This window comes from Suncus etruscus, chromosome 1, assembly GCF_024139225.1.
Source record: "Suncus etruscus isolate mSunEtr1 chromosome 1, mSunEtr1.pri.cur, whole genome shotgun sequence".
Classification (NCBI taxonomy): domain Eukaryota; kingdom Metazoa; phylum Chordata; class Mammalia; order Eulipotyphla; family Soricidae; genus Suncus; species Suncus etruscus.
The window spans coordinates 34,999,521-35,025,137 of NC_064848.1; the positions used below are offsets into that span (position 1 = coordinate 34,999,521).

Consider the following 25,617-nt stretch of genomic DNA (forward strand, 5'->3'; position numbering starts at 1 on the left):
ATGATCAGGACACCTCACATTTCTGTTCTGCACATATATTAAGACATACAAGTGCTCATTTAATCTTGACCATAAGCAAAACTCAGAAATTAGTTCTAGGATCTTTGAAAAATTAATTTAAATAAAAAAAGGTGTTGCTTCCTTTTAGAAAAAGAAAACTGATTTACTTCCCCCAGATACATTTAAATATCAAAACTCAATACAAGAGCTAAATGAAGCTGCAAAGAAGCAAGAAGGAAAAGGCAGCTTTAGGATTGTAAGGGAGGGATACTGACACTTTGGAGGTATGTGTGGGGCAGGCGGCACTGCAAAACATAAATGATCATATGGAAACTAGTTAAATATTATCTCAATAGAAAATGTAAAATAGCTGGTGAAGTGAAAAGTCTTTAATTAAAGTCCATTGCAAAAATGATCAAAAAAGACTCCCCATGTCTATATGTTGTCCATACTACACTTGCTAGATACAGTCATATCCAGTGTTCATCCTCAACAACATCAACGGCTCTCAGTATCTTATTATTTTTTTCAGTGAGCAATAAAGGGATATGTATGTTCTCTCTTCCTCACCTGTCAGGTTTACTGCTCCATTTTAATGCAGCAAAAAAAAAAAAAAAAAAAAAAAAAAAAAAGAAAGAAAAAGAAAAAGAAAAGCTAAATGTTAGTTGGCCAATGGTAAGGAGGGTAACCATGACAACCAAGATTTAAGAAACAAGGCTTACAAGTTGAGACATATTACTGACATACATTAGGCAAAGACATTCTATCAAAAACACTTAAAGGTTTCTAATAGTGACATCAACAAAGGACATAAGGATATATTGCTAAATTCCAACATTTCTGTGTGTGGTAATGTCGCATTAGCTTTTTCACATCAACTAAATAATATTGGCACAATTTATTCTGTTCCAGGAAGCATTTGATTTTCACAAAACATGCCAAAAGAAACCTACTAATAGGAATGCAACATTATTCCACACAAGAACTGTATTCATTGAAATAGTCCTCGTTTAAACGCAGTGTTCCTTTAATTATTTAAAATATTTGCAAATCACACCAAACTGTATAAAAATTTGCACAATTTTATAAAAGAGCAGCAGTTAATAAAGTGACAAAAATTATTTCTTCAAAAACCTTTCCAACAAATAAGGTGGTAACAAATTTGTTTATTTAATAAAATATTTTTAGTTTTGGAAAATATAATACTCATTATTATAAAGCCACCAAGCAAGACCCAATCTATATAGCTAGACTAATGTGCTGAAATATTTTATTATACCAGTCATCAACATGACAGATATTTTCCAAGTCAGAGTGATGTTATTTGTAAATAAACAGCTCAAGCTCTAGACACTCCTATTTGTATAAGATGTGAATTATTTAAATAAGTATACTCTTCATTTAAAAGAAATTAAAGATGAAGATGTTTAATAGGTTCATACCTACTTTTTTAAAAAACTGATTTAAAAAATCTTCATATTGGGGCAAGCAGCAAAGTATTTAGTGAGTTTTCAATTGTAAAATAAATTAAATGATCAAGTTTACCTTAATAGAACTGAAAAAATTGCTAAACCAACTAACTTTAAGATACTCTATCTCATTTCTACCCAAGAATGACAAAATGCACATTTAGTCATATAAACACATATGTTAGTAATGAAAGGATATTAAATACATTGTTATATATTTTATCTTAATTTAAGATTATTGGACTGGTAGGTCAGGTTTTAAAAGAGATGTTTCTAATTTACCATTTTTAAATAATGAAACCGTTGGTGAAATCAGCTTTTGAAAATATGAACAAACAACTTGGTCAATATGCATTTTGAGCATTGAAATTCTGTTGAGTATACAGATGAAATGCATTCTATATGAGTCATTTCCCATACACAGAAATATCAGCATTATCATACATATGAATATATATTTGGTGCAAATATCTAAGTTTAAAGCTTTTAGATCTGGTAAATTTCCACTATTTTCTTATTGTTTTATTACAGTTATTATCAGCCAAGATGGAGGTGATACTGAGTGATAGGGTAATAAATGAAGGAAATTGGGTTTAACACTGCTGGCCTTGTATAGATTTAATTATTAAATATCTCCCTGAGCCAGGAAGAATAAGATAAGAATAAGATGTTTATTCTTTCTGCCCCTTGTAAATTATCAGGGGCAATAACCCAAGAAAAGGTAATTATAGTAAGGTTGTAGGTTTTATAATAAAGTAATTATAAGGCACTCTAAGAACCTAGAAAATGAAAATTGAGACCACTTAAGCTGCTAGGATGGGTAGATAAAAAGGAAGGCACTGCATTAAGAATGGCAATATTTTTGTTTAGCAGGTGGCAACTTTACATATTTCTAAAAGACAAGTTAGATCTTGCAGAAAGAGGAACAGCTACTGAATGAGAGTAGATCTATTCAAGGCTTAGAGTAGAGACCTAAGGCAAAAATCAGTCAGCATTATTGGCGCAATTGGGCCTGTCAAGTGAATATTTTTCAGAGCATCTCAAAATATTTTGAAATATATTTTTTCTTTGATGACGGCTAGGAAATATATGGAAGGCTGATGCAAAAAGAGAAAAGAGGAAAATGCCACAGAATATCTATGTAATTTGTAAAAAAAAATCTAGAAAAGCTTAAGTATATATTTTACTTCCATCTATTCATGGCCTTCACTCATGTTGGGGTGTGGACTAAAATCATTTACACTCTCTAAAATGTCTATTTGGTTAGAAGGTTACTGAAAGGTATTATTTTTTTCAGATTATGCCTTAGATTTTTCTCACCTCCTAATCTACATTTTCTTTTGCTCCATAATATACAAAAAGTTCTTCTAATTTTAGTATATGAAGTACTGAATGAAAAATACTTTTAATTGGGTAATATTTACTTCTGTTTCTACCTTTATGAAAAAAAATTAACAATTCTCAAAAAAAAAAAAAAACACCTCAGAACTGCTTTCATTTAACCTATTGGTTCCCCTTTATGGCATTTTCTGATGGGCTCAAAAAACACTATTTCAAAAAAAAAAAATGTTCATTGCATGTTCATTAGATTAGCCAAGATCTGGAAACAAATGCCCAAGATAAAAAAAATTATGATGTGTGTGTATATGTATATATATATATATTTGATAGAATATGAGTTATAAAAATATAAAATTATGCAATTTTCCTTTAGAGAAATAAAACTAGAGAGTATTCTATGAGTGCAATTAAAAATAAGATGATCTCTCTTATATGTGGGATATAAAGGAACGGCCAAACAAATGGCCAACAGTAACTAATTGCAGAATTTCTCTATAGAGCTAAGTTTACTTGAGGGAATGTTAGGCTGAGGGATGGGAGGGTCCCTTGGGACACTGGTTGAGGGAAGTGATGTGGAACTGTAGTACTGGGATGATGTATTCATGAAACCATAACTAACAATGATGTAAATCATGCCTCAGTAAAAATGTAAAAAAAAAAAAAGTCTCTGTTTTCACATAGCCAGCCATATATTCTAAATTTTTTAAAGAAATAATTACTGGAAAGCTCTAGAACTAATGCCTGAAAAAAGCAGATGAAAAAAAATTTAGAGTCATTTTTTAAAAATACATACATACTAGAGGCAGAAATAATGTAGCTTAACTCTGTTAGGTGACTTTTGAAGTTTGCAAATTATAGTGTAGTATTATTATATAGGTTAATTCTCCAGTTTACCAACTTACTTATAAATGAAGAAACCAAGGACTAGAGTGTAGGCACAACTTTCTGTTCTATACAACCAGTTAGTGATAATGCTAGCACTTGAATACAGGTTTCTTGCTATCTAATTCAATATTGCTCTAGCTTATGCTATTATATCATTTCTGCAGCTTTGGAAACCATTGTAGGATTAGGGATAGAAATTGGGAATATAGTTCAAAGATACATGAATTGCCTTGTATTTTGTGAGTTCCAAGGTTTTTATTCCCAGACTCTCCCCATCCGTCATTGTGCCTATTACTATAGGGTACAACATTTCAAAACCAGTATTATGCAAGAATTTGAAACACTGAGTCCCAACAAGTATATTTTAATTTTAAGATGGTTCACACATATTTTAGGACCTTCATTAACCTATAATAAGTTTCATAAATATATTAATATGTTACAAGATTCAAATAGTTAAAATAGGTCAAATAGTTAAAATTGTTAAAAAAAAAAAGGATCCCACTAGATAACACTAATATAATTTTGATGAATAAGACTCTCTTTAGGACACTAGGCAAGAAATATTTATTTACATGGAGAAAGTCTAGTTCTATTATAACTGGCCTTGTCAATATGTGTACGTGATAAACAACATTTTAGGTAATATGAGACAAAACTATTTTTGTACTCATTCCCTACTCAAGGTATTATTTGCATATAAGAATACAGAGGTAAGGGGCCGGAGAGATAGCATGGAGGTAAGGCGTTTGCCTCTCATGCAGGAGGTCATCGGTTCGAATCCCGGCGTCCAATATATGGTCCTCCCGTGCCTGCCAGGAGCAATTTCTGAGCCTGGAGCCAGGAATAACCCCTGAGCACTGCCGGGTGTGACCCAAAAACCACAAAAAAAAAAAAAAAAAGAATACAGAGGTAAAATGTTTTAATAACAGCAACAAAAACAATAATAATCTGAATCATTAAATACCAACCTGTATGTAAATGAAAGATTTAAAAAGAGGAATGAAGTATGTATTATACAATTAATTTTGTTCAGAATCAAAGCTATCAAAGACACTATTCATTGCCTACGGAAGATTTTCTTTTAAACTCCCTCATGATAATCAAGAAGGACATTGTTGGGTCTACTTGAATTTCAAGTCAGGAATGTTCTTTACTGCTGAAGCAAGCATTTCTATTTCAGAAACGCTTCATGAGCCTTCAGATGGTTAGCTAAATATACTTAGTATTCGAAGATGTGTGCATTTTCCAACAATTGCATTAGACGATGCTTACATATGCACACACAAAAAGGCTCCTATTTTAAAAAGTGTCATAAAACCTTTAAGAAATAATTTTCTTTTTTGCAGGGTTAGGGAAAATTACAGCTGATTATTCTCCAAACACATGCAGGTAATAAAAATAAAACAATGATCAATCTTAAAAAATTATCAAGTTTAAAATTCTATGTCATTTTCTGTTTATTTGCCTTCTTTTTGGTTTATTTTGCTTTGGAGACACACCTGATGGTGAACACAGCTTACTCTTTGCTATATGCACAGGAATAAATCCTGGGCAGGAATCAGAGAAGAGACCATATCAGTACTGGGGATAGAACTTGGGTCAGCAGAATGCAAGGCCTGTAACTTATACACTGGACTATTTCTCTGGCCCTCAAAACCTATTTCTTAACATTTACACAACAGATTCACAAATGTCATGCATATGTTTGTTAAGACAGCTAGATTTAGCCAAATAAAAAAAAACTCTTTAAAATATAACGAAAGCATTTTTCCATTTTGAATAATCACAGAACATTAGGTAATAAATCTATGAAGGCAAATTAGCAGCACTTGCTTCTTGAACTGAAACTCAAAGTAGGCTGTGGGCATATGAATGTATAGATTTTAAAAAAATTCCTCTATTTCTACTTTTGTTTTTTAATATAATTATACAGTCTTTTTTTTTTTTTTTGTGGTTTTTGGGTCACACCCGGCAGTGCTCAGGGGTTACTCCTGGCTCCATGCTCAGAAATTGCTCCTGGCAGGCACGGGGGACCATATGGGATGCCGGGATTCGAACCGATGACCTTCTGCATGAAAGGCAAACGCCTTACCTCCATGCTATCTCTCCGGCCCCAATTATACAGTCTTGGGGCCAGAGCAATAGTACAGTGGGGATGGTGTTTGCCTTGCATGAACTGATTCTATTCAATCCTTGGCATCACATATATCCCCCGAACCTGCTGTGAGCGATTTCTGAGCACAGAGCTAGTAGTAATGTGAGCGCCACTGGGTGTGACTCAACCCTCCCCTTCCAAAAACAAGATTATATTGAACATTCTTGTGGTAGTAACTGCCACTCATGACAGTAAAGATAACTGGCCTGGAATAACACGGGAACAAATGTTCTGGGACATGTGGGAACCTGTATTCCCCAACCTTACACAGGAAAAAGAAAACAAATACAGTGGCTCCATGCGATGCACACTGACAAGATATGAACTAGGAATGGATGAGTAAAACCATTATTTAAAAAGGGATTTTTTTTTACCTTTGTTACTGAATTTTCAGCTATTTTATGGTATGAAAAATTGAGTGATGGCATTGATCAGTAAAAAATTTGATGACTAATTTTTTCATTTGTATTCTAAACTGGGATAGACAATTTAATAGGTAATGATTATAAGCTACCTTTTTTTCTCAACTTGTTCTTCACATAGAAATAAAAAGAAATACTCACAGATGAATATTTTTTCTAATTGAAAATATCTTTAATGATATATTTGTGTTTTAGTCAAGAGATGATAATATGGTGGAAAAGACACTATTTTAGGAACATAAAATATATTTAATAAAGACTTGTATCTAGAAATAATTAATGTAACCCCAATGAAGAGAGCTATAAGGTATGATAAAAAAATGAAGAATGTTAAGACAAGCAGATAAAGGACATGAGTTAAGAGTCAAGGTAAATACAGTCTAATCTGATTTGAAAACTATGGACATGAGGAGAGAATAAATGGGAGAAGGTGAAGGGAAGTTATTTTGCAGTAGAGGTTAAAAACCATCCTGAAGCATTTGAAATATAACACAGCACAAAAGAAAATAGAAAGAAACTTTCAAGCAATAATATTTGAAATAGAAAATTTTTATAAATATATAGAGATGATTTATAAGATAGCTCTGAATGCTGATAACATATCAGAAATGTTAATTTCATATATTGAATATATTTTCTATTACAATTATATTCTAGGTCAGAAATTAATGGTGGAAATTTTTTTTTGGGTCACATCCGGCAGCGCTCAGGGGTTACTCCTGGCTCTACGCTCAGAAATCACTCCTGGCAGTCTCGGGATACCATGTGGGATGCCGGGATTCGAACCACCGTTTTTCTCCATGCAAGGCAAATTCTTTACCTCCATGTTATCTCTCCAGCCCCAATGGTGGAAATTCTTAATGCCATCTATATAACTGACTTGGCAGTTACTGAATGGAAAAAAAACATTTTCTTATTATGAAATAGAGACAAAAATAGAATAGAAAAAATTGATCATCTAAAAAGGGCACATGGTAAATGTAGATTATTTGCATCTTACATATTGTCAAAGATACTATTTGACCAGTTCTTATAAAGACTGAGATCCTATTTTTTCCCTTTTTTTCCCCCAATTTTGGCAATACCTAGATGTGCTAAGAACTTACTCTGGAGCTCAGGGAGTTGCCATGTAACTCTGGGGATTGAACTTTTATTGGCCATGTGAAAAATAAGCACTCACTGTATTATCTCTCCAGCCCAACTACTAACTTTTTGAAAAGAAAAAAATAGAATTTCTTATTCCATCTTAAAGAAAATCAGAATTGGCTAAGATGTGGATCAGGATTAAAATAAATTTTAGTAAATAGAAAGCATACGCCTTCTGAAAATGTCAACCTTATGCTACCTTTGCAAAGTATTTTAAAAAAGTCACCAAGAGTAATGATTGACTTATGAAATGGACACAAACATTTACATTATAATAGTCAGAATATATATTGAAAAAGAGCAATTATGGCCAGGAACATTTAAATTTGAAAATCTCTGATGTTATCTACATGTGATATTGTCTCAAATATCAGGACAAAGACATTACACAGCTTTCATGAGCTTAGAGTAGAGGCTAAGATCTGTGAATGCTCTCAAGAGATTTATACCACACACTCAACAAGAAGTTAAATAAATAGTACAATTCTCAGATTTACTTGTAATTCTAAAGCAAACACTTTCTTAGTGTAACTGTAACTGTACTGAAGTATTTCTATTATAACTATCCACACAATGACTACAAAGAGATGCCATCAAACATATAGCTCCTAAAATCTCAGAAACAATATTGGGCAAACTTACCTTTTGTAAAGAAGAATCGCTATGACAATGCAGATGATAAAAACTACTGCAAGGACAGGACCTACAACCCATATCAAGCCTTCTTCTTCATCTGTAATCGGTTGTGGATCCAGATCCATTGACACAACAGGATCAGAGTAGGGGCTGGTTGCATACATCTTCTGAGAAAAAACAGAGTCTATGTTAGCTATAAAGTAAAGGATTTGGGGAGTATATTTTAGTATTAGAAAAAAAAGATGCAGGATGTTATGGACTTCATGACATGTGAAAAAATAATTCTGTAATAAAGGGAAGAAGTAGAAAAATCAGGGAAAGACAAAGCTGGAGATGAAGAAGAATGTATAGAGGAGTTAAAAGCAAAGGTAGCTGGGAGGGATGAAAGGAAGAAAAGAGGTCATATAATCTAAGGTTTTCAGAGAATAAAATAGCATTTAATAAATTATTTTGATGTTATAAAAATCCACATATATCTCATTGGTACCCATATGGTACATTAGATACTCTTATGAAGTCTGGATTTAAACATAATGCTTCATATTTAGCAATATAGAAAGAACATGTCTTAATATCTATACTCTCACTGACCCAATACCATCTTAATAGCTTAATATTTTTCATATTTGTTTTAAAAACAAATTTATTTTAAGATAATTTTATTAGTTTATTTCATTGGGGAGGAGGGTTTGGTCTCATCCAGTGGGGGGTTGGAAGCAGAGGTGATAATATGCAAGGTAAGAGCTTTATTCCTATACAATCTCTGCTCCAAATTCATGCCTGTATTGTGTGTAACTTCACCATTCCAACCACGCCATTTTTTTATACCATCCTAACATCAAAACTAGCCAATCCACTCATTCATTCTAACACCCCTACCCTTTATCTTCAATCATCACAATAGCTTTCAAAGTCTAGCAGGTAGTTTTATTTCTTGCCAGAGCATTAACATATGTAATTAATATATGAGTGAAATCATTTGGTAATTGCAGTTCACTTCTTTTTTCATTTAGCAGGATCATTTCAAGATCCATCCATTGGTACTAAAGGGAATAGTTTCATCTTTTATTTAATGGCAGTGTATATAGCAGAAATTTTATTATGGACAATTAGGGTGACAATATATTTTCGCTATTGAGATAATGCTATGAACCACTGGGTGGAAATATGATTTTTTAATATTTCCAATGGTGTAAGTAATATATAGGTGTCATTTGTGGTTCATATCAAAAATACTATTCAAAATTTATTTAAGGACAAATTTATACCACTCTTAATAATACTTTACATGCATATATCATTCCAACGTTGTAACATAAACAGATAGTGTGCTTTTCTCCACCTGCATTCCAAGGACTTCTCTATATGTATCCCTTTTCCTTAGTTCATTTCTAACCAAAAAATCTTTACTTATGATGACTTTGGCCATTTAATTTTCCTTTACTATAGTTCTATATAGTCCATATTTTCTTTTTTGAAAAACAACCTTTTATTTTATAGTAATACCCAGTGGGGCTAAGGATTTATTCCTGGCTCTGAACTCTAGTATTAGTTCTATTGAGGGTTTGGGACCATACACATGCTAGGGACTGAACACCAGAGGGTTGCATTCAAGATAAATGCCTAATAAACAACTATTTTTCTACCCCTCCTCAATTTCACATAAGAAATCACTCTAGTATTTTCTTTACAGGCTGATCCAGTTTATATTCCAACAAACACCATACCAGCATTTGTTTTTTTAAACACTCTTGCCAACATTTGTTTCCAATATTTTAAATATAGATCATTTTTTGGAAACTTGATGTAATATCTCATTGTTATTTTGATTTGTATTTTCCTAATATAATTTGAGCATGTAATCTGAATTTAAGTACAAACTTAAGAGTTAATCTGGAGAACATATGATTGTATAAAATTTTGGCATTCTATCATTTATTTTCATTCTTTATATTGTGTCCAGAAAAATATTGACTATATTTTTTATATTTTATAACATATAAAAAGGAAACATTTTTATATTACCAACTTATTTAGAAATAGCTAAAATATATGGTATAAATATTTGCACAAAAGACGTGACAGTTACCAAATATACAATAAACCTGATTCTTTATACAAGATTGTTTTGGTTCATACTTTTACTCATTCATCTTGTAGTTCACATTCAAATTGACTGACAGACAAAGCTAAGCAAAATTCTCTATTTTATATTTCTTATCAAAATCTTTGAAATAAGAATCTTAGTCAACTGAGATGAAACCTTGGTCAACTAAGATTATAGCACTTGAATAATAGTCATGGATTTTGAGATTTCTAGAAGCACAACACTACCACTGACATTAGACTTGTAAGAAATAAATTGCTTCTATGAATTAAATGCCAGCCCGAAAACAAAAAAGAAACAAAGCAAATATAGTAACCATTAAAGAATAATGGCCAGGATGATGAAGGAGTAAGGGGATAGCCCAGTTATATATTTAGAAAACCTTAGTTATATAAATAATAGAACTGTGAGATGACCTACTAAGGGGGGGGATAGACTCTTCAACATTGGTGATGCAACTGAACACTAGTGGAAATATTTGAAAGACCAAGTATCTGGCATTGTTATAATCAGCCTGCATGATCTGATAAGATTTCTGTTCTTTGCTGGATGCTCTGATCTACTTCAATAAAGTGAATATACTTTTTGAAATGTCCTAGAGCTATTTAAAAATACTTTCAAGTATCAAAAGTTATTTAAAAAAAAAAAGATGAGTCCCAACACCCCATTGCCTTCACATTCTGGCTTAAAACCTTCAACTAAAAAGAGAAAGTATATTTGAACATTAACATTCCAGGAAGCCCTTCACTTTGTTTTCAAATGACATTCTGTGCACAAAAGTAAACCAGGCAGAGATATTCTCTTTGTGTTTTGATTTTTCATGAGGGAATTCCTTCAGTCATTTGAAGGAAAGCCCTACCAAACACAGCAACACCTGATGTGGAGAAATCTTTGATACACCACAAGCTCCTTTATATGGAAAGTGATTGGTTTAACTGAATTGGTATACTGTCAGTTTTAGATTCCCACTAGAAAGAAATATTTGGAAGCCAAAGTGATATTATAGTTGTTAGGGAGCTGACCTTGCGCATAGCTAACTCAATGTTCTATACCCACTAGTCCTGTCTAGAGTACTTCCTGAGTTCAGAGCCAGGAGAAATCCCTGAGCTGGGTGTGGCCCCCAAACAAATAAATAAAAAAGAGATACATTTAAATGTATATATATATATATATATATATATATATATGTTAATTGATAATGTGAAATGCCACTTTAAAATTCACTCATTTCCTTTCTACAATTTTTCTCCCTCTTTTGTTTCAACATTCAGAGCAACTGAAGCATAGAAAGGCATAAGAGCAAGATAAATTACATAAAAGAAGACAACTCATTATTTAGAGTACCTTAGGAATTCTCTGTCTTATTGAATTATTTTCTAACTTTCTTAGCTTTTCAAAGATAAAGTCACTGGTAAATTGCTATAATTAAAGAAGCTAGCTGTGTTGGCCTTTTCCTAGATAGACATTCCTTGTGAATCTAGGTAGACAGCCCTGTAACTGGCAGTTACAGAAGAATAAAATACAGTCATTGCCCACCCCCCTACCCCAATCAATATCTTCAAATGCCAAGAAATACACTACATTGAATTGCAGGGCTTGTTAGTTCTCACTGCAGACTCACAGATTGGTGCCTATCAGGTATTTTGCAATTTGTTTTTCAAGAACAGTCATTTTAAAAAGCTGAGGAAGTAGACTGTGAGCAGTGATAAATTTCAGCCATTTATCGATGTGTGTGCCACATTGAAAAGTCTCAAGAAGCATGTCCTATCAATGTGGCACTTTGTATACTAGTCCACCTAAATCCCATGCCATTAGAAAGAATATCCATCTCTGCTCACAATAAAATCTTGAATAATACGGTTGGTGATGTTCAAAAAATCAGCAGGCTCTTCTTACATTTACATTAACAACAGCTTGTGAGAAAGAACCAGAACTAACAAGCCTAGAGATCTGCAAAGAACCCTATGCAGGTGCAAATGTGTAAAAGTTTCCTCGAAATAGATGCTATCATTATTAACTTACAGACTCTGCATGTTCCATCACTGCTAACACAAAAAAGACATATTCTTGACCACTTTGGAGTTGTTTGTTCGTAAATCCACCATAATGTTTGTCATCCCCCAGGGTGAACTCAGTGGGAAGGACTTCAAAGTGAGCAGCAATGTATGGCTTTAATTCAACTTCTCTCCCATAGCGAATGCTTCTGCGTTTCCTAGATATCTCCTTAAGCAGCTTTAGAAAACAAAAAGGAAATGGAAAAATGTAAACAAAAATAACCGAATTTATTAATGGCATAATGCAAGAAATTAACTCACACTGACAACAACCCCAATACAATTTGTTTCATGTAGCTTATCACCATCGTGGAACCTCAGTTTTTTTCTTATAAGCACTTGTCTGTTAAAGTAAGATACTGTACTGCTATTGCAAGGCTGAGCTATAAATATGGGAATGTTAGATCCTAATGAAATCCTTTCGAAGGACAAAAGTGTGTTATACTTTGAGAGGGAAAAAAAGCTACAAAAATCTACAAAAGCATAAAAAAAGCCCCAAAAGCCTTTCTTGCAGAATTATTATTGCTACTTATTAAAAATAACTTCAAATAAAGGCATCTAAGCTTTTCAATACTATATACTTCCAAAAAAAATAACCAAGTTACATTTGAGACTTAGTAATTTTTTAAATTTTTAATAGAGAGCTGATTTATGAAGTGCATATTCTCTCATTTAGGAGAACCTATATAAATTCAAATTTTGATATGAATTAGAGATACTGTCACTTATGAAGCAATTTCTGTCTTGACTTGTTTCTATTTTGGGGAAGTTGTTAACTATTTAGAGGTATGATTTCTCCCATTTACCATGACTTCACCATTTCTAGAATGTAGTATTTATGAAAGGTGATTTATCTTGCAGGGATAAAGGCAAATTAGAAAAATAATTTTACTATGCCAGAAAATAAATTTGTGTATTTTTAATACTTGATACAAAATAACATACTTATATACAAACAAATTCTTCATATACTTCTAAAATAAAAAAAATTGAGTGGTGAATATGGTAACATATTGAAGAGAAGTAAAACTGTATGGTAAAGAATAATTTTGTAAATGACTATTATCTGAAATTATATTGGATTATTACTTGTATTTAGTCTTTTCTTAGAGAAAGTCATTTTAATAACTTACTACTACAGATTTTAATAAGCTTTTGAAGTCAGCTTCATGCTCTTTCTTTAAAAACTAGATTTAAAAGGAATAAGAAGTTTGTAATAGATTAGGATACCTTTTGATCTAAGTAATAATTTAAAAACTTTATTTTTTGAAAGAACTTTTATTGGTTATAATATTTTGTAGAAAACATCTCTGAATCAAACTAAAAATGAAAACCCATATCTTCAGCTTCCCAAAATAACATTACTTGGGAAAATATTGCAAAATTATTTAGATACGGAAATTATAACATAAAACAAAAACAGTAACATCTACTCTGTAAATATCTTTGTTTAATCAAGACATAGCATCTGTGATAATGATAGCTGCATAATATACATTTATAGAAAACACTGATGCTTTATATCAGGAAACTGGTGGTATAGACACAGCCACAAACATGTTCAGGCGGTTCAAAACTATAATTTGAAAATGTATCAATGTTTTTATAGATCCTTTATCAGATTATTATTGAAAGTATATAGCATTCTAAAATTTTTGGCAAAATTTTGATTTAAAGAGGCAAATAAAAATACATAATCAGTAATTTTGCAACTTTGAATCATCTGATAATAAATTTCAGATACAACTAATGGTACACCAACCATGTTGTTATAGCAGTCATATTTTTCAGCACTGCTGTCCAATTTTGTTTTATTTTATAATAATATCATTAATAATATAGATAATTAACAGACTGACATAAGAGCTATAAATTGCGCTAGCACATCATATTCAAGAGTGAGTACTACTGATCCACAAAAGCATCAACATATTAAACATCTCTAGGTACACAGCCCTGTGATTAAAAATAAGCCAGTCAGGCTCATATATATCTAATAATTATCCTATGAGATATTAGTATTTCCATTTTATAAATAAGAAAACAGGTTTAAAAACAATCAATATTCTACAACGGGAATCAGTTTGTGAATAAAAATTAAAAACCACAATTTTCTTTCTAACCACATTAAATTTACTTCATATTTGCATAATAGAAACAAAACAAATGTAATACCTCAGGTAAATTGATACCCAAATCTTTTTTTTTTTTTAGTATAATTTTTATTTTGATCATAGTGTCTTACATATTGTTGACAATAACATTTTAGGTACATATTTACATAAAATCAGGGGGGATTCCCATCCCCAAATTGCCCTCCCTACCCCTCCGTTTTTGTCCTACCTCCCATTTCCTCTTCCCTCACCCCCAGGGCGGCTAGAATATGTGGTCCCCTCTGTATCCAACCCACTACTTAGTAGTCTTGCACCTGTTTGGTCTTGATGCCTCCCTTATCTCCCCCTCTAACTGTAGGCAGGACTAGCTAGTTCAAGTTGCATGCTTTTGCCTGAAAAGGAGGAGATAAATAAACTGGGGTAAGAGTCTAATACTCCCAAAATGGGTGGAATCCTTCTAGAGGCTCTCATCATCGATTTGGGAGATGAAGGAGAGAAAGAAGGTGAAACACTCCACCAGTACCAAAAAAAGTGTCAATTATCCAGTGAGGACTCCAGCTATATCGATAAGCACCACAAAAAACAGACGAAAAACAAAGCAAAACAAACAAACAAACAAGCAAAAAACAAAACAAAAACAAACAAACAAACCAAAAACACACCATGGTCTTGAAATAAACATGGCATAGCACATAACGAAGGAAAAGAATAGAAAAAAATAAGTATAATTGGGGACAACAATTTCAATAATCACACCCAAACAGAGAAATCGACCAAAATAGATAGGTAAATAAAAATAATAATAACAATAATAAATGAAGGTAAAAGATATATATATGTATATATATACATAAAATACCAAGGTTTTGTGCTTTTTGCATTTTTGGGTTTTTTTCCCTCCTGCCCTGGCACAGTAAATATTGGGGTCATTTGAAAAGGAATTCACATGGCCTAAGAAATATGGGGTTTCTCCGTCCTTGGAGTATACTGTCATGGGATCAGCTCTAGACTTTGCTCAGGATCATTTATTCTCCCGGTAGTGTTTTTTGGTGTGTGGAAGACTTCTGTTCTGTCCAGGGTGATACACTCAGAGCTCTGTGTTTAGAGGTCTCAGTATCTGCACAGATCCTGAGGTAGGACTTATGGTGAAGTCAGTCTTTGTGGTTCTAGAGGTTCTGTTACCTCAGTGTCGTTTTAGTCCATCTTCTGTGGTTGGTGACCTTGGTCTTTGCACTGAACCTAGGATGGCACCTAGGTTAGCGTCTTTCTTTGTGCTTCCAGAAGGCCCATTCTGTTGCAGTTGTCTCTGTCAGACCTTTGGGACTGGGGATCATGCTTATTGTGCAAGTCATAGTTCAATCCCTAAACTAGGGCTTTTTTATTGGTCCCAAGATGTGATACCCAAATCTTAAATACATGTCTATACAGATACACATTACTTTTTATCATCTGCTTTTTTTTATCATAGGTAAGTGTGTTTTGTTTACCTTTTCTTATATTTTCCTTACATTATGACATCAAATTTTAATATTATACTTGGAATATTATATAATTTTTTTTTGTGGTTTTTGGGTCACACCCGGCAGTGCTCAGGGGTTACTCCTGGCTCCATGCTCAGAAATTGCTCCTGGCAGGCACAGGGGACCATATGGGACGCCAGGATTCGAACCGATGACCTTCTGCATGAAAGGCAAACACCTTACCTCCATGCTATCTCTCCGGCCCCGGAATATTATATAATTTTAATATTATATTTGGAAGGTCATTACAAAAGTTATTGATGTACAGTGAATGATGACCTACTATTCTGAGAAGGACATATACATTTCACAGGAGCTGAACAGCTTTTTGAAGTCAGTTAATCAGAAACATTTGTTCCAGTGTTTGTGTTTGCGTCTCCTCCTACTTCACTGATCAAACCCTACCTTGATTTTATTCATATGTCAGACATGGAAATCTGTCACAAAACATTCATATCACTGTCATGCCTTTGAGTATCTTTTGCTATATTTCTGTTAGAAGGAAGATTTATTGAAGGGGCTTTAGAAAAAGAAATATTTGAATTGTTTGATACCTCTAAGGTCAAACTTGTAACATCAATTCTGTCATATAGGTTGTTCTAATTTCTTTTTGTGTTCTATATTAAATGGGTCAGATGTGATAGGATGACATAAAAGTTAGCCAGCATGATACAGTTTCAAATACAAATGAACACTATATTTAAAGGCCAGCCTTTGAAGTACAATGCGATGAAAAGTTGATGTTATATTACAAGATATGCTCCAAATGAAATATAACTAACTTTGTAGGACTCATTTTATACCAAGTCCTTTTTGATGTTAAATGTCTGCTCTGCCCAGTTTGACCTTGACAAAAAGAGTCAATCTATGAGCTTATTTTGTGGAGATTAGCCTAGACAAAAAATCTGAACTCAAAAGTTAATACTGAAAGTGACTCCTTAGAAAATCTCTCCCCTTTTGGATGGATCTAGCTGTTCAGATCATACACGTAAAAATTCCTGTGGCTATCATTCTACCCATGATACTATGAAAGAGTCCTACTAGTATGAATTACAAGCCTTACTATAAATATACTTGGTCAAATACATTTAAGAGAGGGACACTGCCCTGTCAAATCTTGTAGAAAAATGTTGCAGATAAAATCACTACAGTGTTTTTATTATCCAAGGGGAGAAGCCTTTTCTACAGGGATCAGAAACTAGATGAGTAAGCATAAAGTGAGGGCATAACCTACTTTTAGTTGCCCCCCTCCACAATAGTTACATGATGGATTGGAGGCAATTCCAAAAGATATATCAAGGGCTTCATTTTTTTATCAGAATAATTTTCATTTTCCAGTCAATGCATATCTTATTTCTTCCACCATTAATTCTACAATGTGGTCTCAATTATGTCACTAAGAAAAGTGGGAAACAACCCATCCTGACCTAAAATTTTTAAATTAATAAATTTTCCTTTCAAACCATTATACAGATTAATGCACCACAACTTTTGGGATGATTAAAATGACCCTTTGTTACTGGAATCAGCTCAGAGACCCATAGAATTTAATTGCAAAAAAGTTCAATGTCATATAACTATACACTTTAATCCATTAGCATCACTAAGCATTTTGGAGGTTAAAATTTGACTACAAGAGTAGATCAGTTTCATATTCCTTATTGCCAAATGGCTATACTATTAATGAAATAATATTATTTAAAAGTGTTTCTTTGGGGGGGTTGGTTTTTGGGCCACACCCAGTGACGCTCAGCTGTTATTTCTGGCTATGAGCTCCAAAATTGCTCCTGGCTTTGGAGGACCATATGGATGCCTGGGTATCAAACTGTGGTCAGTCCTAGATCAGCCACATGCAAGGCAATCACCCTAATGCTGCACCACCATTCCGGCCCCATATATAAAAGTTTTTTAAATAATATTTAGGGCTTGGTTCTATTACAATTCCTTAAAAAATTTGAATAGGTACAAATACTGAAAGATACTACAAATTGCCTTGGCATTTTCAATCCAATTCCAAGTGAATTTTATAATTAAGTTGAGCACTGATAAAATAATAATAAACAACATCTCAGGATGAACTGATTAGTTAGTTTCAAATAAAATCAAGCACTGCTTCAAAATATTTATAGGCCAGCTGATCTTTTAGATCTTCTTTTATAGATGGTGATTCTTCTTTGAATATTACAAATATTTTATTATTTTATTAGCACTGTAAATGTCATTATTGAAATGTCATTATTGAAATAATAAAAATTTTTACAAAATTTGGTACTCACCTAATTAATAAATTTAACACAAAAGCAAGAAACTAACCTCTAATTTTTTTATTTTTTCTGTACATGATATGGTAGGTGATGAACCACATACCAGAGAAGAAATGTGTCTAGTAAAAGAAGGCAACAGCCTTTACTTGTCAGTCACAGTCTCCTTTGGAGATTATATATATATACATATATATATAACCATTTCTTTATAATGCTTTAAGTGAATTTCTGTATTTACTTCCTCTCTTTGCACTGATTTGAGATTGAGTTAATTCTTAGAAATAATGCTTCTAAGATATGGCCCAAATTGTTTTGTTCTTGGTGGAAGAGTGAAGAGGTATCTGAAGGGTTTACTTTTGGTTCTATGTGCAGTGATTTCAATTAGAAGATCTTTTGGGAATCATCTGGGGTCAAGGGATTAATCCAGTGTTAGTCACAATCAAGGTAAATGTCTTTCACTTGTGTTCTCTTCCAGCATCTTCATGATGTTGTTTAACTTGTGAATAACCCAATACATTAAAATATTCTATATTTTTTGTTTTGTTTTGTTTTGTTTTATTGGGCCACAACCGGTGACGCTCAGGGTTTAGTCCTGGCTATGCACTCATAAGTCGCTCCTGGCTTGGGGGACCATGTAGAACGCTGAGGGATCGAACCGTGGTTTGTCCAAGGCTAGCGCAGACAAGGCAGGCACCTTACCTCTAGCACCACCACGCTGGCCCCTAAATATTCTATTTTTTTTAACAAGGACCTTTTTCATTAGCATTTTGAATTGATTCAAACAGCATCATGTCAGGATTGTGAAATTTTATATTTCAAGATGAGAATGCCACATCCTACGATATGATCACTAAAACTAATCCTTGCTGTGGCTTTTTTGGATTATGGTTTAGCAATATCAAAAGCTTTTTCTATTAAGTAGAAGAATGGATCAGTTATATTTTGTTTAAAAAAAAAGTCAGGGTCTGGTAGAGTTCTAGAGGTAGAGCATATTCCTAGCTAAGTTTGATCTACTGTGACTGTACATTCCTGGGCTTCACCAGAGAAAACACCAGGGGCTTGTCTAGTCTGAATTGCACAGTGGCCTAGTGGCTCATAACCACTTCTGGAGATAATTCCCATAATTTGTTTAATGCCCTTTTGGCAAAAATGATAAAAGTTAGAATGCTATTTAATATTTTAAATGTTAAAAATTATACTAGTGAGGATTGCTTTGGATTTTTTCTCTTTATTTCTTGGCTTAAAATTTTTTTTGGCTTAAAATTTTGCAATATTTTGTGTCCATAAAAATGTCAGGATACAGAATATAGCAACATGTGCTAATCATCTGGCTGCTCTGAGAAACTGCTCAAGAATATTTGGTGGGTCAACTACTATAATTTGGTACAAGTAAAATTTAACCATTCATATATCTTTACCTATTACGTTACAAATGAAAATTCAAATTCATAAACAAAGGTTTTCAAGTGTTTACTGACAGTTCACAAAAACTTTCTATCCTCTGCCTTGTTCTTTATGGGAGCAAGGGCCAACAAATATCAGATAGGTAGTAAACTTTATATTATTTTAATGTCTTTTGCTTAAAGCAAAGTGATATTTCCTGGGATTCTAGAAGTTAACCTGTCCACAGCATTGGATCATCTATTCCAGCAGTCATCTTTGCAGAAGTCAGTACCTGAATTTGTTACTGAAATACTTGTGTAGAAAGGAAAAAAGATTTAATCGTTTAAATAAGAAATAACAAATGACAATAAAAGTTACCTCATCTAATTCCATCTCATCTGGACTCTCCCATGGCTTGATAAATTTTCCACGAGATTTCTTCAAAGGCACAATTATTATGTAGTAACCTCTGTAGGAGAATGGAGAGATAAAAATAAGTTTAGTTGAGAATTAAACCACAGTGATTATATCATTAAATTTTTAAAAGATTGGACTAAAGATAAATTATGAGTATGAAATGACCAGTTCATCAATGACAAACACTAGATTATTCAAGTTCAAAAGCAACACGGTAGACAGTTTTGTGTCACTTCAATGATCTTTCATGGTAATACCACTGTGGTTGACTGCTCTTTATTGGGTATCATAAAAAAAATAGAAACAGTTATAACTCTGATGTTTGTCAATATAAAAATGGTATATTGAAATCTACCGCTAAAAACTTATAAGCCAAACAATTCTACTATATTAATTTATAAGAGGGCTTTTAAAACAATATGGGAACATTTATAGCTAGTGTTTAATTTATGCTAAGAAACAATTAGCTTATACCATTCTCCCAATGAAATGTTATAAAACTTAATTTTGTACACATATTATCAAAAAGTTACATTAGTGATTACTACTCATATAATTATCATAGATTATTAAAATGAGGTTTTATTTGCCACACACTTTAACATATACTCCCTCTGAAATAATTTATTTTATATAAAACTATATACTTTAGTAACTTCCTACATGCAATACAATAAGAGTTAAAAATGAAGTTCTAGGATCTGGAGCAACAGCATGGTGATAGGGCATTTGCCTTGCATGTGGACAACCGAGATGGACCCAGATTTGGTTCCCAGCTCCCATATGGTTCCCTAAGCCTGTCAGGAGTTATTTTGGAATGCAGAGCCAAGAGTAACACTGGGTATGGCCCACAAAACAAAAATGATCTAAAGTAGGCAATTACCTTGCTGAGCTTTTGTTTGAAAAATGGTAGGTGCAGATAGTATTGTGGGTAAGGCACTTGCGTTGCATACAGCCAACCCTAGTTTACTCCCTAATACCACATCTGGTCCTTTGTACACAACAAGAATGATCCCTAAGTATAAAGTCTGGCAGAAGCCCTGAGCACTGCTGTATATAACCCCCAAACCAAATCAAAACAAAGTACCCAAAAATATGATAATAAAAGTTCCTCTTGGTTCAAGTAATTGTCTATATGATGCCAATGATATGATTGTGATTAATGTAAATAAAATGTTGTACCAGGTTTAATCAAAAGGACAAAAATCATTAATAATGTGACATTAATTACAAAAAATAGAAAGGCTCCCATTACTTCTTTTTCTTTTCTTTTTTTTTTTTTTTTTTTTTGCGGGGGTGGGGGGAGGAGTTTCTCCTGGCTCTGCGCTCATAAATTGTACCTTGTTCAGGTGACCATATGAGATGCCAGGAATCAAATTTGCATCTGTACTGGGTCAGCTCTATGCAAGGCAAAGGAGCTACTGCTATGCTACCACTCTGGCCCCTTCATTGCTTCTTATCTATCAAATTTGAGATCTTAATCACTATAGGAACTTCGATATAATCTAAAGACTTCATAATAGATTAAAAGATAATCTTGTAATAGCAACTGAGCCATATTTATGATGCTTAACTAAAATTTAAGTTATGTGTAAAGGTGCTGTTCCACACCTTTACACATTATGTGATTTTAACACCATATGATTTTACAAATTCCACACTGTATATTTTTGGCTGTTGTATTATTTTGGGCTCTTATATTTATGCTCTAATCTCTGATTACATTAATTTTAGATAGCAAGAATACAGGAACTTTGAACATTTCTATATAAAAATAGCTAGCACAATACTGACTTCCTACATTTCAGACTTTATATTAAATAAATATTCTGCTGTTATCCTCTGAAAAATCTTATGTGGACAGGTAAAAAAGAAAAAAAAATAGAGAACTCCAGCAAGACTAAATAATTGCCCCAGTAAAAACAGTAAAGAGATACAGATCTAGATGTATTTAAAACTTGGCATTAGTGTGTATTTTTGTTTCATTTTTTATAATAAAATATTTAACTCCTCTACAATTTTTGTGAAAATTTATTGTGAAAGTAAATATACACTCACAAAAATCCTGAGACACCAGGAAAAGGGACAAAGGAATGGATGAAACCAATTACATCACAGAGACAAATATCTCATGTCAAAGACCTCTTTTTACTTATATCAATGAAATACTTGTAGCAATCTATTTCCATAAACAAAATCTAGTCTGGCATTGCACAGTGTGCTAATCTATAGTTTTTATGGCTACTGACCACCTGAAACTTGGCTAATCTGAAGTGACATGTTTTAATTATAAAAGATGTTGCAATGTAAAGATTAAGCATGAAAATTAAATGTAAGGTATCACAGAAAAAAACATTTGTAGTCGAATATTAAAATATGTTACTCTAGGGGGCCGGAGAGATAACATGGAGGTAAGGCATTTGCCTTGTATGCAGAAGGTCGGTGGTTCGAATCCCGGCATCCCATATGGTACCCCGAGCCTGCCAGGCGCGATTTCTGAGCATAGAGCCAGGAGTAACCCGAGTGCTACCGGGTGTGACCCCCCCAAAAAATAATTAAAATATAGTATTCTAGATATATTAAAGTTAATGATATATGCTACTAAATTAATTTTATTTGTTACTTTTCATATTTTACAGTATATGATAGAAAATACAATGTCATGTATAAAACATTATAAAGCTCTCCATGGATTTGCCTGCCAACTCAGTTCTAAAGTATTCTGATAAAGAGTCTGGCATCTAGAGATGTATTGCGCATGACAGAATTTGAATTTTGTCACTAATATTAAGCAATTTGTGGCTAATTACTTAATATATCTGAATCTTGATGGTATGTTCTGAAAATATGAGAGTCAGTAATAATAAACTGCTATTTGGGGGATTGGGAGATAAAACTCATGAAATAAACTGCTTAACAGTGTGTTCTATATAGCAATAAACAGATTGCTCTTGGATGGTACTAAACATCAGAGTGTTAAAGATATAAATTAATTACATTATTTTTATTAGTTATTTACTGTTTTAGATTTCAAGTCCATATTCAGCTATGCTCAAGGATTATTCCTGGTGGCTCTTGGGGTCTACCCAAGTTTCCAGGGATTTCACCCAGGTGAGCAGCTTTCGAAGCAAGCACTGTGCCCACAGTACTATTTATTGCTCCAGACCTGAAATGTTGCGTACCTAAAGATGCAGTTTAAATGAGATATAAAATGTTTCTTTATATTTCATCATCAAGAATTCAAGTCAAATCAGACAGCTCTACTAGAAATCTTTAAGATTTTTGGAGCATTAATCAGTATTCAGGAGCACATCATTTAACAATTCATTTTTTCCTACCATTTTTAGGTGGTCAAGGAGAGTGAGTCGCTAGAAGTGTTGGTGTGTAGTAAAAGTCAATAGCTTTTATTTTATAATTTGAGTAAATATCCTCCTATTCTTATCCACCCATCACCGGAGGAATTTTCTGAAGAAGTCTATCATGGTCAATGATCATGGAGAAAAATGAGAGACTGCAACTGAGAGTACAAAATAATACTGAAGATGTACTTGATAAATATACTTGTCAGGGCACTTCTTGCTTTTCACTACCAACTACACAAAGTCTAGACAGCTTTTTCTTCATCAAGAGTAAATATTGTAAGCTTTATAAAAGAGCTCATATAGTCCTTATTCAGAATCATGCAAATCAAGAAGCTAACAAATTTGATTAATTTTCTTCCACTTTCATACTCTGAGCTGTTTTTCTTGTACATGGGGGAAAATTAGTCTTTCTGCAGTACTCCCCATCTATTCATTTTACATGTGGGCTCGGATATGAATTGAACATTCTCACCCACAGTGATTAATTAACAATGTGACCAGATATCAAACAATTTTTACTCTTCACTGCATTCATCAAGAGTCATCAAAGTAGAGAAGGCTGCTTCCAAGCAGCTCTCTTCCACTGAAAGAAATGGGAGAATAGGATTTAAAATTCTTGTTTGAGTAAAAAAATCTATACTTTTCAACTGTTTTCTCTGCAACTTAGCCATTTATCTGCTTTTTTTGAAACCCTGAAACCTATTTTTTTCCTTGAACATATTTGAACTCCCTTGCAATCTTATGTGATCAGTATGTAATCATTTCTCTACCTTGGTTTCAAAATTTCACAGAAAAGGCTACAAGTTCTTCCTAGGACTAGTTCCTTACATTAACAGAGATCCCATAGTATGAAATTATTTCAACCTCAGTAGAAATCTACATTTAACATTTTCTCAAGTCACTTGAGAAATATATAGGGATTAGTGATGCTATTGCTTTATAATATAAAATCTCAAATGGGCCTTCAACATGCCAGACTTTCTTATTATGACTTCTTCAGTAACCATGTCCCTCCATTTTACACTAACTTGAACAATTTCTTCTCTAACTTTATATTTTGTTGTCCATCTAGGCTCAATGCTTATGCTCAATAGAAAATGGCTTTATTTCATATATGTGAAAATGAAAATATTGAATATATTCTCTTAACAAACTACAGACTGGCTTATAACTTCTAATGAACTATAATTCTCACTTGATGAATAATACTTCCCAATGTCAAGTACCCTTGAATTTTTACCCATCACCTATCTCTGTCTCTTTCTTTATTTTTCTGTTTTTTTCTTGGGCTGGCTCTCTCTCTCTCCTCTCTCTCTCCCCTCTCTCTCTCCTCTCTCTCTCCCCTCTCTCTCTCCTCTCTCTCTCCTCTCTTCTCTTCTTTTTCTTCTCTCTCTCTCTCTCTCTCTCTCTCTCTCTCTATCTCTCTCTCACTCACTCAAACCTAGCCATATACTATATCCCTTCTCTCTCCTGTATCAGCTGCTCTCTCATTATGGGATACTATTTGTTTTGTTTTTATTTATTTAAAGTAAAAAATGATTTTATTTGGAGGTACTGAGGGAGGGAGGAAGAAGATAAGAGAGAGTAAGGAGTAGTATGCTTAAGGTAGAGCTCAAATTTATCCAAAGGCAGAGAAAGTCCCAGAACAAAATCCAGCCTGAAAGTAAGAAAGTACAAAACTAATAAGGTTACATGCTGGATCTCATTGTTTTCAATCACACAAAAGTTTTGCCACTGTAAAGAAAATAATCAAACCACACCCACTCTATATGATCTATTTCCTCCTTATTTCAAATATATTGAAAGACATGTACATGCTTCATTTTCTCTATTTCTTCACATTTTCAATTCCCATATCCATTATAAATAAAAAGAGCCATTGACTCTTTTTTTTACTTGATTTTTAGCAGAATGTTACAATCTGTAAAAGACTTTACATGGACTCAACTTTTACTCTGTATCTAGCTTTCATGACTTCCTACTCTCACCAAGTTAACTTTGTTTCCCTAGCAATACTTAATAGCTTCTACTATGATTAAATGGTGGAGATCATTAAAGAAATCTTTCTCTTTCCTCCTAGAAGTCTTATTTCCAGCTCATTATTGTTACTATCTAGATTTATATAAATTAAAAGATTCATATTTTATTCCAGGACATTCTTCTATATGTTATAGGTTTATTAAATTCTGACTAATTTTTCTATTTCTATTCATGAAAATATTTCAAGAACATTGTGGCTAAAACAAAAGCATATATGCCCCCACCAAAATTATTTCTCCAGAATTGTATCACATTCGTTTTAGAGTATAAAACTTGGTGTTATCACTGACAATTTGCTT

General features: G+C 33.0%; 1 protein-coding gene across 3 annotated transcripts in view; it reads right to left on the reverse strand.

Annotated features, from left to right (window-relative positions):
* Positions 1 to 25,617, reverse strand: part of PTPRD (protein tyrosine phosphatase receptor type D) — a 1,813,832-nt gene that overhangs the window by 157,639 nt on the left and 1,630,576 nt on the right. For 2 of the 3 annotated variants that reach the window (XM_049770278.1, XM_049770286.1), the window contains 3 exons: positions 19,878 to 19,968; positions 12,187 to 12,396; positions 8,064 to 8,224 (listed from right to left, as the gene is read on the reverse strand). In XM_049770278.1, coding sequence (XP_049626235.1) covers positions 8,064 to 8,224; positions 12,187 to 12,396; positions 19,878 to 19,968 — 462 coding nt within the window. Of the gene's footprint in view, positions 1 to 570; positions 583 to 8,063; positions 8,225 to 12,186; positions 12,397 to 19,877; positions 19,969 to 25,617 lie in introns of all 3 variants that reach the window. The other variant, XM_049770270.1, reaches the window with a different exon arrangement.